The sequence below is a fragment of the Eulemur rufifrons genome, chromosome 20, assembly GCF_041146395.1.
Source record: "Eulemur rufifrons isolate Redbay chromosome 20, OSU_ERuf_1, whole genome shotgun sequence".
NCBI classification, from domain to species: Eukaryota; Metazoa; Chordata; class Mammalia; order Primates; family Lemuridae; genus Eulemur; species Eulemur rufifrons.
In genome coordinates, this window is record NC_091002.1 from 22,593,335 (window position 1) to 22,609,595 (window position 16,261).

The following is a 16,261-nucleotide window of genomic DNA, read 5'->3' on the forward strand; positions in this document are numbered from 1 at the left end:
CAGCTTACACCATTTTAGTAGCCCTTGTCATATTCCTGAATGACTATAAAGAATGTATAGTTTTATAGTAAGGATTTGCATTTTTGCTTCAGTTTGTGACCTATGAAGGATGTCCTTGGAGCTGCTGACTTAAATTTGGAAAATCCCTGAGTTAGAGGGAGAAGCAGGGATAAGAAAACTTGTCTACCATCTCCATGTCCCTCTGAGGCCGAGAAGTAAAGGAAGAGTGGTGGTGATGGGCATAGTTTGTCTTTTCAGTTTTAATGGGGGAAAAAAGTATTCAGTGGATGGTGTTCCCTCTTTGGGAACCTATGGAGGATTTCCCCATTGACTTTCAAGCCTTGATCCAGCATCTCTGAGCTGCTCCAGCATGCAAAGGTAGGCGATAGGAGTATGAGCATGACTTTGGTTTGTTAAAGGAGTGAACCTGCCACCCAGACACTTAAGTCCTTTATTCCTCCTCCTCACGGCCTCTCTGCAAATTCTGTGTCCATTACCTAGGGTGGGTAAAAGGCAATGGGAATTGCAGTCTAATTACTTTCCTGGTTAAGCCTTCAGAAGTAGAAGAGGGCAGTGTAAGGGCTGATGAATGAATTTCAGCTCATCTGGCACTGAATTGGATCTCACTGGACACAGGAGAAAAGATCTGTTCTCGCATTTATGAAGAGCAGAGTTATAACCACCTAAGGCAGGAGAGAGGATGCCATAGAAAATGAAGGTCAAGTTACTCCCTATTAGCGGAGAGTGTGATTCCTTGTCAACAGTGGTGTCCTGGTAAACTGGCTGTCAGGGGGGGAAGAAAGTCCTGACTTTCAGCGTTTGCCCAGTTTCTGTAGTTTAAAACTTACCAAGGCCACCTGCTTACAAAGTTCCTTAATATTTAATAATTGGCTCTTGCAAATCATACAAGCCTGCTCCAGCATACCGTAGCAGACTTCGATTGGGTGTTTTGAATTCCCATTATGTGCATAGGTCTGTGCTGTATGGCAGGAGGTGCTGAAGCAGCATTTATTGTGAAGAATTTTGTCATTTAGTTGACAGGTAAGAAGCTGGAGAAACATTGACAGAATGCACTTGTGGTATGGAGTGAGTATAATAGCCCAGAGTAAGAAAGAAGTTGAGTGCTGGAAAGATCATGGAAAGGGGGGCACATGAGAGCTAGGCTGGAAGAATAATGATAGTAGTAGCTAACACACGGTCATAATAGTTCCAGACTCTATACCAAGCACCTTGTATACATTATTTACATTAATCGTCAGAAAGAAATTATATCCCCCACTTTACTCCTGAGGTTTAGTGAGCTTAAGTATTTTGTGTCCAAGTTACACAGATAGGACATTAATCTGGTGTAGTAGTATCACATTCTGTGTAGAAAGGAGTAGGGCCAGTAATTGGAGCCTGGTCACATCATTGCAGAACCCATACTCAGGCCCACTATATCATCAGATTGCTATTGAATATAAGAAGGGAGGTATTTCCAGGAGAGAAGACTATAACAATAGTCTAAAGTTCTAGAGCAGGTGGGAGTCGGCACATGTGAGTTCTAGTCCTCATGACACTTAGCCACATATGTGGCCTTAGCCAAATCATAGGGACTTGGATTAGATGATCACTCAGTTCTTTTTTATTTCTGAAATTTTGTGACTTTTTAGGTATAAAAATGAGAGTAAGTATGGCTTATTTAAGGGACAGTGAGAAAATGTGCCCTGCCAGGGCACTTTGAGGTTGGCAGTGGGAGTAAACAGGAAAACAAACAAGGGGAAGTGGAAGGGAATGAGAATCCCAAGTGGTAGAAAGCATCGGCAGAAAAGGTTGGTGCTATATGCTTGGCTGTTTCTATTTGCAATTCCCGACTCACTCCCAATGGAAAGGTGAGAGTAGTGGGGGCATACAGAGATAACAAACTGATATTTTGTGTTGGATGTTCCTAAGTGCTCACTTCTCCTTTGATGTCTTCAGCAGCAGGTCAGGGCTAGATTTGGGTTATTTCTGAGGATCCTTAGGTTATCACTTCTTTGCTGGCATTCATTCATTCAACAGATTTCAATACAGTACCTAATACGTGCCAGTCACTGGAATGGGAACATGGCTGACGTGGCCCCTCCCTTTGTTGAATTTTAGTCTAGTAGGGGAAACATAATAAGCAAGTTATACATTTTGATAGGATTATGAGAAACAGGTTTTTGTTGGAGTCAGAGAAGGTCTCTGGCTTAAACAGAGAGAACAGATAGAAGGGGACTGAGTAGAAATGGTGAGACCAGTTAGACTGTACTGGGCATCCAGATAAGATATGCTGGTTGACAAAAGAGAGTGCACAAAGATCTTGCAAGTACTAGTCAGAACTCTCTTACAAAAATAAAATGATAGGCCGGGCGTGGTGGCTCACGCCTGTAATCCTCGCACTCTGGGAGGCTGAGGCGGGTGGATCATTTGAGCTTAGGAGTTCAAGACCAGCCTGAGCAAAAGTGAGACCCCCGTCTCTACTAAAAAAATAGAAAGAAATTAACCGGACAACTAAAAATACAGAAAAAATTAGCCGGGCATGGTGGCGCATGCCTGTAGTCCCAGCTACTCAGGAGGCTGAGGCAGAAGGATTGCTTGAGGCCAGAAGTTTGAGGTTGCTGTGAGCTAGGCTAACGCCACGGCACTCTAGCCTGGGCAACAGAGTAAGATTCTGTCTGAAAAAAAAAAAAAAAATCAAATGATAAAATTCATGACTTCTCTTTATTTACTCACTTAAATGTGATATTTAATATGGTTTTGTAAAATTTTGTTCCTAAAAAGGAGGTTGAAAGTCCCATGGGGTTAATTATAATGGCACTAAATGAGTCTGGTTTAAAGTATGTAGCTGTTCAAGAGAGAGAGGAGAGGAGAATGACAAACCAGTTTTAATCACAAATTTCCAAGCAGAGGTAGATTTCAAAGGAGATAAATAGAATTTGGAAGAGACTAATAATCTCATGGATTATAGGTCATCTAAAGGGAATATGGCTTAAAGGATAGAAAACTACACATTGTGAAGATTTGTTTATAAAGAGTTGCCAATTCTAATAAGAAAGAAAAGAAAGCCGATCTGTGAAAAACAAAACAGTGTGGTTGCACAGGAAGCTCTGACCTCTCTGAATGAATAGAAGCCAGGCCACTTTAATAGCATCACGTGAGTGAGAATCTGGCCCCATATACTACTGAGGCACAAGTGAGCCTACAGCAGTATGGTTGGGGTTTGAGTCTGGGTTCAAAAAAGAAGCTGAAAAAGCATGCATTCTGGGAAAAGTGTTGTAATGACTAAGAAAGAATGCTCTAGGTCCACCAGAAATTGAGGCCTAGCACAGGCAGATGCTCCTGGCTCACCCGCATGATTTGGCCCAGACCAAAAGCATCTCTGTAGGGGCTCTGAAAGGAAGTCGTGGAGTGAGAAGGCAGCGGCTTCCAGTTGTTGCCTATAATCTCACCCCCCTAGGTAATCACTGCTAAAGCTTTTGTTGTTCACAGAAGGAGGTCCTTTTGTCCTCCATTTAAATTTTCCTCCAAATTTTATTATGAAAACTTTCAGTGTGCAGCAAAGTGTAGAGAGAAATATATATATATATATATATATACCACTATATATATATATATCTACTATTTAGATTCTACAAGTTAAATTTTTCTTTGTTATACCACATAATCTGACCAATAATCCATTTTATTTTTTGGTGCATTTCAAAGAAGTTGCAGGAATCAGTATACTTTACCCCTAAACATTTTAACATGCCTTAACTTGAGTGCAATATTTGCTTATGGGTTAGTCTTTTTTTCCTTGTAAAATTTTACAATCATATCTATACATCTTAAATGTACCGTTAAAGTGACAAATGTACATAGTCCTGTGACCCGTGTTCCTATCATGCTGAAGAATTCTTCCATTCCTGCCTAGAGTTCTTTCCTTCACAGTTAATACCTGCCCCTCCCCTTGAGAGAGCAGGGAAGACAACCGCTGTTCTGAATATTTTCATCATCAGTTAGTTTTTCCTGTTCTAAAACTTCATAAATGGAATCTATTTTATCCTTCAAATTTATCCATGTTATAGATATTAATAGTTTGTTTTTGTTGCTGAATAGTTTTCCATAAACATCACAGTTTATTCATTCTCATAGTCATGAACACCTAGGCTGTTTCAAGTTTTTGGCTATTGTGAATAAAGCTGCTATGAACATTCTTGTACAAATCTTTGTGGACATAATGTTTTCATTTCTTTTGGATAAAAAGCTAGGAGTGGAATTGTTCTTGGGCTAGGTATATGTTTGGTTTTCTGATAAGCTGCCAGACTCTTTTCCAAAGTGGTACATTTAATGCTTTCACTAACAATGTATGAGAGTTCCACATCCTTGCCAACATTTGGCATTGTCAGTCTTTTTACTTTTAGCCATTGTCGTCGGTATGTAATAGTATCTCCTTGTGGTTTTATTTTGTATTTCTGTGATGACTGATGCTGTGAATTACTTCATTTGCTTATTTCTGATTCATATATTTTCCTTTATGAAATGTCTGATCAAATCTTTTGCCCATTTTTAAATTGACTGTCATTTAATACGGAGTTGTAGGAATCCTGCATTTAAACTTCAAAGCTCAACTGTACAAGATCAGAATAGGGAAGATTTACTGGACATTAGTTTAAATGAAAGAGGCCTGAAGTGTGAGTTGAGCGAAAGCACACTGTTCAGTAAATGGTTATGAGTACCAACTATATACTAACCACTTATACTAGCAATATAGAGATGATACCCAACCCTAGTTCCAAGGACCCCATAGAGTGCTGGGGTAGACAGACAAAAGTCAAAATTCTGATGTGGTTTCATTATTAAGTCAGTCACTAAGTATTTTCAGAGTACCTATAACAGGGCAGGTATTGTTGTAGGTACTGAAGATACGGAAATACAAACCAGACAAAGGATCAGAAGGACCATCCTGGCTGGAGCATACTTGGTGACTAGATTATTAGTTAGGCAAGGGTCAGGTCTTGCAGGGCCTTATAGACCATGGTAAGAACTTTGCATTTTATTTTGAGTGTTTTGGGAAGCCATTCCAGAGTTTTAAGTAGAGAAATGACATGATTTGGTTTCTCTTCAGCTAATAAACACAAAAATGTATGTGTGGTTGCAGAAACACTAATGAGGAAACCATTGCAGTCATCCAGATGAGAGATAAGAAAATCCTACCTGGGGAAGGTGGGCAAGGCTGCATAAAGGAAAAATATTATACTAGAACCTTGGATTACAAGACATTTGCTAGGCAGGAAAGTCGGAGGTACAACATGTGTGTGTTTTTGATGAACCAGAAGTTACTTTGGGCCAGGCGTGGTGGCTCACGCCTGTAATCCTAGCACACTGGGAGGCCAAGGTGGGAGAATCACTTGAGGTCAGGAGGTTGAGACCAGCCTCAGCAAAAGAAAGAACCCATCTCTGCTAAACATAGAAAAATTAGCCAGGCATCGTGGTGCTCTCCTGTAGTCCCAGCTATTCAGGAGGCTGAGGCAAGAGGATCACTTGAGCCCAGGAGTTTGAGGTTGCTATGAGCAAGGCTGATGCCACAGCACTCTAGCCTGGGCAACAGAGCGAGAGTCTGTCTCAAAAAAAAAAAAAAAAAAGTCACTTTGGATGACTACTTGGATGGGTGGGTAAGTAGCAGAAAGTAGAGCTGGTGGCAGACTAGTAAGGGCTTTGAAGGTTGAACTAGGGATGCAGGGTTACCATATTGTACAATTACAAAATTCTGTGTAGATATACCCTCTGGAGTTGTGTAACAAAATGGCCCTGCTGGGGAGTTTGGCTGTGAACCTAAGGGCCATGAGCAGCTAAACAGGGCTTCTGTTAAGGATTAGGATGGAGTCTCTGGAAGCTGGCATCAGGGATGACTAGGTGGCACAGGACTAGGAAGGAGAAACCAGGGAGGAGGCAAGAGACTTTTAATAAGGCCTAAAGTTAGGTAGGGGTTGTTGAACTGGAAGTAGAGGCTTTGTGCTTAGAATGAATTGTCAAGAGAACTTGAGGTATGCATGAGGGGAGCTAATGAGGCCCTTTAAAAACTACAAAACAAACAGTATAAAATACTGAAACAATACAGAAGTATATAGAGTTACTAAAATTTTCACCTTCTTTCCACTCCTTCAAGCTACCTAAAACCACATTTATTTGGTGTAGCTTCCATATTTCTGTGTCTGTATTTTATGTACATATTAAAATCTATTATATATACACATAGACACGTACAATTGAAGTTTAAAATGGAGTCATACTCAGCATTTTTTACAGCTTTATTTTTTTCATATTATACCAGTATAGTTCTGCCTTATTTGTTTATTAGCTGCAATTCAGCATTTCATTGTTAGAATGTACCATGATTTAGTCACCACCTAATTGATAGAACTTTAAGCTGCCTTAGGTTCTTCACTATTCTCAGCAATAGTGAAATGAGCATTCTTTTTTATTTGTCTCTGTACTGTGTAAACACTGCCTCAGAGAGCATGTGAGGTGACAAGCATGGAGTTCAGATTGTGACTTGGGGGAACTTGTGGTCCTGCTCCCTTGGGGGAGCATGTATTCTGCTCTGGGTCTGTCCTCGAGGAAGCTCCAAGGGAGTGAACAGGATGGCCAGAAGTCTGCAGGCCATATTCTAGGAGCAAAATTCAAAAGAACTGGGGCTGTTCTTCGAGATCTTAGCTAGGACTGTTCAGCTTCTAGCTATCAGATGGGTTCTCATTGGGAGATAGAATAAGGCTTTCCCGCGGAGCACTAGACTGGGGAAAAAGTAAGACAAATGGGTAGAAGTGGGAATTGCACAGACTTGGGTCAGTTTGGGTAGGACTCTATGGAGCTAGACTTTCTGATGAATTGATTGACAGAGTGATGGGTTTTCCCTCATTGGACACATTCAAGCTGAGGTGTTAAGGACGGGCAGCACATGAAGCAAGTTGAACTCTAAGAATCATTCCAACTTTGGTTGATAACAGCATTCCAGATGGAGATGGTGAGGGGCCAGGATGGGTACTGTGGGCTTGGTCAGGGAGGGATTGACTGTGGGTCAGTTTAGGGGAGACTGACACTGGAGGCGTCCCTGGTATAGTGCTGGGAAACCTGGAATGCTGAGTGAAACACACTGAGAGATCTGACCTCACGTGCACTTCTGGTGCAGATGGTCTTCAGGTGTATGGACCATCAGGAACACAAGGATAATAAGGGGGTCTGAGGATGATTGTTATGGTGGCTATAGGAGGAGGGACCGTGTGGGACTCAACATGGTGATCGATGCAAGAAGATGATGTTTTCAGCAGAGGGAGTAGATTAACTGGAAATGCTTGGTGTTGCTTGATTACGGAGGCAAGAGGCCGGTCAGTTGGGGCTGGGGTTGGAGATGACCTTTTGGATTTCTTTCAGCAAATACTTGTTGTCTAAGTGCTTGGGATAGAGCAATGAACAGAGTAGTTAAATATTCCTTCCTTCACAGAGTTTACATTCTATTGGGGGAAACAAATTATGTAAATGTATGTATTAATAATGTGTTAGACTTTGCTAAATGCTAAGGAGAAAAGGCAGGAAAGGGGTATGTTATGCCAGTGGGAGTAGGGTTGAAATTTTAGAGTGTCTAGAAAAGGAGGGGCTTTTCTTTCATACAAGAAGACGATTTTGAATAAAGACCTGGAAGGAGAGGGGGAGCAGCAAGCCATGTGGATAACACAGGAAAAGAGCTTTCCTGGTACAGTAAGGGCTTTAGGGTAGAAACAAACTTTGGCTTATTTGAGGAATGACAAGAGCAAGGTGGCTGGAATGGAGTGAGCAGAAGGTGTTAGGAGATCAGGTTAGAGAGATCTAGATCTTTCAGGATCTTGTAGGCCATGGTACAGTTAGGATTTTTTTCTAAGAGCAGTGGGAAATCATTAGAGGGTTCAGGCAGAGGTGTGATGTGACTTGACATATGTTTTAATAGGATCACCCTGATTGAAGTATTGAGAATAGCCTGTTGGGGTGGAGATGGGGAAGTGGAGGTGGAAGTGGAGGTGGAGATGGCATAGAATAAGGGAAACCAATTGAAGAGGCTAATGCTGTAAACCAGGTGGGAAATGATGGTGGCTTAGACTAGGTAGCGTCACTGGGAATAGTGAGGAGTTGGACATGAGCAGCTGATTAGAGGTTAGGAGAATTAGTGGGGGGATTACAACTCTACCCCAAGAGGTAGGGCCCCAGGGTTAGTGGGAAATCATTGGAGGAAGAGACTTTTTGGAGAATAGTATCTAGATTGTGGTTGCATTTGGGGTAATACTGGGATTGAAACTTGGATTAGAGTTTGATTTGGGGCCAGTAATGGGATCAGAGTGAGAGTCACTGGTCTCTGCAGAGCTCAAGGTTAAGAGTCTGGGTCTGGGAAGCACTATTGAGATTAAGACAAATTTTAGGGTGAGGATTGGTCTGGTGTCAGAATTGAAGATGGAGGCTAGTACTCCTTTTCAACATCTTCAGACCAGGGTTGGTTGTAACCACCATTTCCTGTCATTGAGCTCCCCCAGGGGGTTGAGGGGTCTGGAGGCTGTAGGGCCTTCTTCCTTGGGTGTCATGGGGGTGGATATAGGTTCGCCCTGCCTGGGTGAAACCTACTGGCCTTCCCAGGGTCCTACAGTCAAGGAGGGGTAGAGAAGGGTTCCTGGTGCTTGACCCAGCTCCTTTTCCCTCAGATGGCCCACTGCGTGACCTTGGTTCAGCTGTCCATTTCCTGCGACCACCTTATTGACAAGGACATCGGCTCCAAGTCTGACCCACTCTGTGTCCTTCTACAGGATGTGGGAGGGGGCAGCTGGGCTGAGGTGAGGTGGACCATGGAGGTTAAGGTTGTGGAGGGAGGCTAGGACTGGATTTGGGGTAGAGGGTGTGTAACTGTGATGTTTATTGGCCTCTGCCCACAGCTTGGCCGGACTGAACGAGTACGGAACTGCTCAAGCCCTCAGTTCTCCAAGACTCTGCAGCTCGAGTACCACTTTGAGACGGTCCAGAAGCTACGCTTTGGAATCTATGACATAGATAACAAGACAGTAGACCTGGGGGATGATGACTTCCTAGGGGGGGCTGAGTGTTCCCTAGGACAGGTATGTAGGGCCAGGGATTAGGCGCCTTCAGACAGAGGTGTTCTGTAAAAGCCCCATCAGGCAACCTCGCCTGTCTGGAGCCTGAAGGTGGGGGGCAAGCAGGACCTAACCCTGCCTGAAATCTTGAATCTTCCTCCACTCGCTGCTTTGCTCCAGATTGTGTCTAGCCAGATACTGACTCTACCCTTGATGCTGAAGCCTGGAAAACCTGCTGGGCAGGGGACCATCATGGTAAGGAAGGATCCAGCAAGGGTAGGGGAAGGGGGCTTACATCAATGAAGAATTTGTGAGATGATACAGAATCCTCCACCTAGGTCTCAGCTCAGGAATTGAAGGACAATCGTGTCATAACCATGGAGGTAGAGGCCAGAAACCTAGATAAGAAGGTGTGTCTGGAAGGAGGCTCTGGGAATCCACGAATTAAGGGGACAGGGATGGTGCTGGTGGGGACAGAGGGCTGGCACAGTGGTTGTTTCTTCCTGAGTCTTGTAACTGAGGTCTCTGTGGTATTGGCAGGACTTCCTGGGAAAATCGGATCCATTCCTGGAGTTCTTCCGCCAGGGTGACGGGAAATGGCACCTAACATACAGATCTGAGGTGTGAAACCCCTGAGATTGGATAGGGCGAGGTAGGAGAGAATCTCCTGGGTCTTGTGACTAGCAAGGTTTGGAACACAGGGAGAAAGTCTGGGTATGAAGGGTGGCAGCTCCTCACAGACCAGGCCACAGCTCACTGGAGGCCTCACCTTCCACCCTCAGGTAATCAAGAACAACCTGAACCCTACATGGAAGCGCTTCTCAGTCCCCCTTCAGCATTTCTGTGGTGGAGACCCCAGCACACCCATCCAGGTGAGGAGCTTGCCTCCTGAGTGGATTGAGCAAGGAAAGAGCCTGGAGAGGGACTTATTCTTACCTGTTCCCTGACTCCTTTATTTCCATACACACCTTCCTCTCAGGTGAGATGCTCCGATTATGACAGTGATGGGTCACATGATCTTATTGGTACCTTCTACACCAGCTTGGCCCAGCTGCAGGCAGTCCCGGTGAGCACTGGCCCTGCTCGGGGCTGTGGAGGTGGGCCTAGATGGCTGTAGCTCAGGGGAGAGAGGGAGGAGAGGGCAGCTCGAGTCCTTGACTGATGCTCTGGGAGTTTTCTACCCTAATTTTTCTCTCACCAGGCTGAGTTTGCATGTGTCCACCCTGAGAAGCAGCAGAAAAAGAAAAGCTACAAGAATTCTGGAACTATCCATGTCAAGATTTGCCAGGTGCGACAATAGCCCATGTGACCCAGGCTCTGATTCCTGAGCTCCAGGACTCCAACCATGTCCCGCTATGACTCTGGTTTCATCTGCAGGTTGAAACAGAGTATTCGTTCCTGGACTACGTGATGGGAGGCTGTCAAATCAACTTCACTGTAAGTTGCCTTACCAGGTATAAAAGAACAGGTCTGAGGTTCCAGGTAGACTTCAGTTCCCTTCCTTATCTCCTCCCAGGTGGGCGTGGACTTCACTGGCTCCAATGGAGATCCTTCTTCACCTGACTCCCTACATTACCTGAGTCCAACAGGGGTCAACGAGTACCTGACAGCACTGTGGAGTGTGGGCAGTGTGGTTCAGGACTATGACACGTGAGTAACTGTTTTCTTGGCCATCCCCATGCCCTGCAAATGCTTTAGCCTTTGAGCTCACAGTCCCCTCACTGCCTCTTCCCCAACTTACTGTCCTTCCACAGGGACAAGCTGTTTCCAGCATTTGGATTTGGGGCCCAGGTACCCCCTGATTGGCAGGTGAGCTCTCTCTTCCTCTCCCCCACTCCTATTTTCAGTTTCAGGGCCCTGATTTTGGGGGGTGTGGTGAACTTACTTGCTGGTGGCACTCAGCTTTAAGAGGAGATGCAGGGATGGATCCCGGCAGGCGTGTGCATGTATACAGCACGTGCTCAGGACTAAATAGCTCCTGTAGGAATCTTGGTACATGCCATAGAGCCTTTTTTGTTAGCACAAAGAAAGTCATGGGGGAAGAACTTCATTTTCATTCTTGCCTTCAGGTCTCTCATGAATTTGCCTTGAACTTCAATCCCAGTAACCCCTACTGTGCAGGTAAGGTTCCCCATCCACTTAGAGGCAGGTCTGCCCACAACTAGAGGGGCAAGCCTGTACGGGCAAAGGAGAGTCGGGGGCAGATACCTGCCTCCATTATCCAGAGGGTGGATTTTTTATAGCTAGGCCTCTGCAGTCAAATCATCATGCCACATGACTTAGAGCAAATTGCTTAGTCTCTGTGTGTTTTGGTTTTGTAATAAGACAAAATATTTTAGCATACTGAGCATTCAAGGAGAGGATGCAAGTAAAGCTGTAAGCATGGTTCATACTAAGTCCCCTCTAAAAAATGGTAGCTGTTATATCATCATTATTATTTTTACCCAGAAGTTCACAGGTACTTATTTGGGCATCAGTGGAAGCCTTGGTTACCTCCCTGCAAGATACTTTTGCCAGAGTCCCACAAGCCCTTTTGTCTAGAGCCAAAACCTTATGACTTCCCCAGGTGGCGAATAAACTGAAGTGGAAAGTTTGACCTGACCTGATCTGTCCTGGGTTTTTAAATTTTCTTTTAACTGTGTATTTTGACATAAGTTCAGATTTAGAAAAAAATTACAAGAATAATCATAGAGGTTCAGGTTATTGGAACTCAGGGGTCAGGGCCTGAGTCATCGGGGCTATTGTTTACCTTCACCCAGATTCCCATCTGTATATAAAGTGTGTGTGTATACATAGGTACATGTACATATATGTATGTGTATGCTTGTATACATATATTTTTTTAATCTTACTTTTTTCTTAAAATGTTTAAGAATGTTGTGGTGAATAGCTCTGCCCAAAGTTTGCCTCTCTGACCCCACCAATTTTGTACTCAGCGTCATCCACTTGGCCCTTTACCCCTAAATACTTTAGGGTGTGTTTTCTAAAATCAAGGACATTTTCTTCCATAACCACAGTCTGAAATCAGAAAATTAACATCAATACAATACTATTATCCAATCTATAGCATTTATTCAGATTTTGCCAGTGGTCCTAATGTCTTTCACAGCAAAAAAAAAAAATCTTAGATCACACAGTACATTAAATTATATCTTTTTATCTAGAAGAGTTCTTCATGTCTTTCATGATAATAATTTTGAAGAATAGAGGCCAGATAATTTCTAGAGTGTCCCTTGGTTTGTGTTTACTTGCCATATCCTCATGATTAGATTCAGGTTATACGTTTTTGGGAGGAACACCACTGAAGTGGTGCTGTGTATTCTTCTCGGTGCATCGTATCAGGAGGCACATGGTGTTGATTTGTTTTATTACCAGTCATGTTAATTTTGATCATTTGGTTAAGGTAGGGTCTACCAGGTTTCTCCACTGTACAAGTACTGTTTTTCCCTTTGTCATTAATAAGTATCTTTTGAGGCCAGGCGTGGTGGCTCACGCCTGTAATCCTAGCACTCTGGGAGGCCGAGGCAGGCGGATTGTTTGAGCTCGGGAGTTCAAGACCAGCATGAGCAAGAGCAAGACCCCATCTCTACTATAAAAATAGAAAGAAATTAGCTGGACAACTAAAACTATATAGAAAAATCAGCCGGGCATGGTGGCGCATGCCTATAGTCCCAGCTACTCGGGAGGCTGAGGCAGAAGGATCGCTTGAGCCCAGGAGTTTGAGGTTGCTGTGAGCTAGGCTGAGGTCACGGCACTCTAGCCCAGGCAACAGGGTGAGACTTTGTCTCAAAAAAAAAAAAAAAATCAAGTATCTTTTGAGAAGATACTTTGAAGCTATATAAATATCCAGTCACTCGTCAACTTTCACTCCCCATTTAAAAATAATTTTTTTTTTAATTTTTATAGATGGCGTCTTGCTCTGTTGTCTAGGCTGGCCTCAAACTCCTGGGCACAAGCAATCCTCCCACCTCAGCCTCCCAAGTAGCTGGGATTACAGGTGCCCAGCTGCACTCTGTAGTTTTAGCATCCATTGATGATCCTTGCTTGAATCAGTTATTTCTATGAGGATTATCAAATGATTTTGTAATTCTTCCTTCAATATTTATTAAGAGCTTTCCCTTTTCCCCCATAATTATTTAATATCTGTATAGATCCTTATTTTATTAAATGGATTATAATTCATTATTTTATTAAGTAGGTTATAATCTGATGCTCAAACTCTGTTGGTTTTGTACAGGGGATCCCCTTAATCTGGGTTTTAATTCAAGCTGTGATTTAGGGCAAATCCCTGCCTCTTTTTGAACCTTAGTAGGTCAGAGATATGTACCCTGGGTTACAGGGGTGATTGAATGAAATGCACCCAGGTTCCCAAATCTCCTGGGCTGGGATGGGGTGATTTCAGGAGCGGCCTAATTTCGAGAGGTTCAGGATTTTACACTGTTTTTTGTGCTCCTCTGCAGGCATCCAGGGCATTGTGGATGCCTACCGCCAAGCCCTGCCCCAGGTTCGCCTCTATGGCCCCACCAACTTTGCACCCATCATCAACCACGTGGCAAGGTTTGCAGCCCAGGCTGCACATCAGGGGACTGCCTCGGTGAGGGCTGTGGGCGACAGTGGCAATGGTGGTGGTCAAAGGCTCCCTTTGAGGGCTGTGTAACAGGGGGCTTCTTATCTGTGTGGGAATGTGTGGCTGGGGGGGTCTGGAGGGATATGGGGGGGAGGATCTGCCTCAGTACATAAATGGGCTTGTCCCCAGCAATACTTCGTGCTGTTGCTGCTGACGGATGGTGCTGTGACAGATGTAGAGGCCACATGTGAGGCTGTGGTGCGTGCCTCGAACCTGCCCATGTCGGTGATCATTGTGGGTGTGGGCGGTGCTGACTTCGAGGCCATGGAGCAGCTGGATGCTGATGGTGGGCCCCTGCGAACACGTTCTGGGCAGGCAGCTGCCCGTGACATAGTGCAGTTTGTGCCCTACCGCCGATTTCAGAATGTGAGTGGGGGCAAGTTTGATCTGGGGTTTACCCTTCCACCTCTCTCTTATGTGAATGGGGATACTTGCCCTTTGCTCTAAGTCTGGGGCAGGGTTGGGTGTTGGGTTTTGTATCCTTTCTTGGGTATGAAATATAGACCTCGGGCAGCTGTTTTGAGCCATCACTGACCTTGCCCTTCTTCTCCTGGCAGGCCCCTCGGGAGGCATTGGCGCAGACCGTACTCGCAGAAGTGCCCACACAATTGGTCTCCTACTTCAAGGCTCAGGGTTGGGCCCCATTCAAGCCACTTCCTCCCCCAGCCAAGGGCACTGCACAGGCCCCCCAGGCCTAGATTCCCTTGGAGGCTGTGGCCAGTCCTCAGCCCTGTGTCCCCAAGGTCCCTCTGGGCCATAGCCCAACCCGCACACTCTCCTCAGTGCTAGCACCTTATATTTTTTGATACTTTTATACTTGTTTCTGTTGTCACTGCTCTTGATCCCCGATGCTTGCCCCTGGTATTCTCATTCAATAAAGAACAGTGAAGACTACTGCTTTGCCATTACTCTGTGTGTTTTGGGTGGGAGGCTGCTATTAGCCATATTTACTTTGCCTCCCTGAGCCTCAGTTTGTGGATCTTAGGGGTTGTTGAGTGAAAGTTGCCTCTGGTGTAATAGAAAGAAATTGGGTATTCCTGGCCAGATAGCTAAATGACTCCCACTATTTTTGAAAATATGAATTTTGAATTTTCAGCACTTCAGCCTTCCCTCCCTTAGAGTGGAGCTGAGCTGGGAACACAGACAAGATGGGCAGTGCAGCAAAGGGCAGGGAGGGCTGAGTTTTAAGGGGGAGCAAGAGCTATGTTAGACTTCCTAGAGGAGAGAGCAGGGTAGTTCTGGTCCTAAAAACAGGTGAAAAGCTTGAATTTTTTAACAGCTAACCTTCATTCTCTTACTAGAGAATTAATATGTGTATTTGTTTTAGAAAAAATTTTAAATACAGAAACAATATCACCCAGACTCTTCACATCCCAATGAAACATAGCTGGTGCATATCTTTTAGTTTATACATACTGTTTTAGCATGGTTTAATTTTTTTTCTAATTTTAAAATGTATGTTGGTACAAAATTATTTCAAATATAAATATTGTACAAAACAGTGGAGTAGGTGAGGGTCCCTGTTTTTCCTAGGTCTGACAAACTTTTTTTCTAAATAGGATGTTAAACATACTGTTTATACCTTGTTTTTATTTATTACTTTTTTTTATTATATATTTTGGCTGTCTTTCCCATTAGAACTTATTCTCTCACCTCATTCTTTTATTTTACTTTATTTTTTAGATTTTTAGAGATATGGTCTTGCTTTGTCGCCCAGGGTGGAGTGCAGTGGCACAATTGCAGTTCACTGTAACCTCGCACTCCTGGGCTCTAGAGATCCTCCTGCCTCACCCTCCCGAGTAGCCGGAACTATAGGCACATGCCACCATGGCCAGCTAATTTTTCTATTTTTTGTAGAGTTGGGGTTTTGCTATGTTGTTTAGGCTGTTCTCAAACTCCTGGCCTCAAGCGATCCTCCCGCCTCAGCCTCCCAAAGTGCTGGGGATTACATTGTGCCCAGCTCTACTTCATTATTTTATTTTATTATTTTTTTTTGAGACAGTCTCTCTCTCTGTCCCCTGGGCTAGAGTGCCGTGACATCAGCCTAGCTCACAGCAACCTCAAACTCCTGGGCTCAAGCGATCCTCCTGCCTCACCCTCCCAAGTATCTGAGACTACAGACATGTGCCAGCACACCCAGCTAATTTTTCTATTTTTAGTAGAGACGGTGTCTCCCTCTTGCTCAGGCTGGTCTCGAACTCCTGACCAAAATTGATCCTCCCACTTCGGCCTCCGGGAGTGCTAGGATTACAGGTGTGAGCCACTGTGCCCAGCCTACTTCATTATTTTTAATGCCTACATATTATTCTTGTATGTGAGTGCACCATAGTTTATTTAGCTAATCTCTTATTTATGGAGATTTGAGTCCCAGTTTTGTTCTCTTACAAGCAATGCAGTAATGAACATCCTTATACGTTTATCTTTGTACACTTACAGGAATATTTGTGAAGAATTTGTTCTAAAAGTGGAAAAGCTAGATCAAAGGATATATTTAAAGTTTATTAGATATTGCAAATTGCCCTCCATAACAGAAGTTATGGTCAAA

At 44.0% G+C, this 16,261-nt stretch overlaps 1 protein-coding gene across 7 annotated transcripts in view; it reads left to right on the forward strand.

Moving 5' to 3' along the window:
• Nucleotides 1–14,654, forward strand: part of CPNE1 (copine 1) — a 410,662-nt gene extending 396,008 nt beyond the window's left edge. For 6 of the 7 annotated variants that reach the window (XM_069495836.1, XM_069495838.1, XM_069495839.1 and 3 more), the window contains 15 exons: nt 8,706–8,834; nt 8,934–9,113; nt 9,270–9,344; nt 9,428–9,499; nt 9,630–9,710; nt 9,872–9,961; nt 10,069–10,155; nt 10,291–10,377; nt 10,467–10,526; nt 10,606–10,739; nt 10,844–10,898; nt 11,159–11,210; nt 13,550–13,683; nt 13,846–14,082; nt 14,274–14,654. In XM_069495836.1, coding sequence (XP_069351937.1) covers nt 8,706–8,834; nt 8,934–9,113; nt 9,270–9,344; nt 9,428–9,499; nt 9,630–9,710; nt 9,872–9,961; nt 10,069–10,155; nt 10,291–10,377; nt 10,467–10,526; nt 10,606–10,739; nt 10,844–10,898; nt 11,159–11,210; nt 13,550–13,683; nt 13,846–14,082; nt 14,274–14,414 — 1,614 coding nt within the window. In that variant the 3' untranslated portion in view covers nt 14,415–14,654. Of the gene's footprint in view, nt 1–7,788; nt 8,835–8,933; nt 9,114–9,269; nt 9,345–9,427; nt 9,500–9,629; nt 9,711–9,871; nt 9,962–10,068; nt 10,156–10,290; nt 10,378–10,466; nt 10,527–10,605; nt 10,740–10,843; nt 10,899–11,158; nt 11,211–13,549; nt 13,684–13,845; nt 14,083–14,273 lie in introns of all 7 variants that reach the window. The other variant, XM_069495840.1, reaches the window with a different exon arrangement.
• The last annotated feature ends 1,607 nt before the right edge of the window (nt 14,655–16,261 follow it).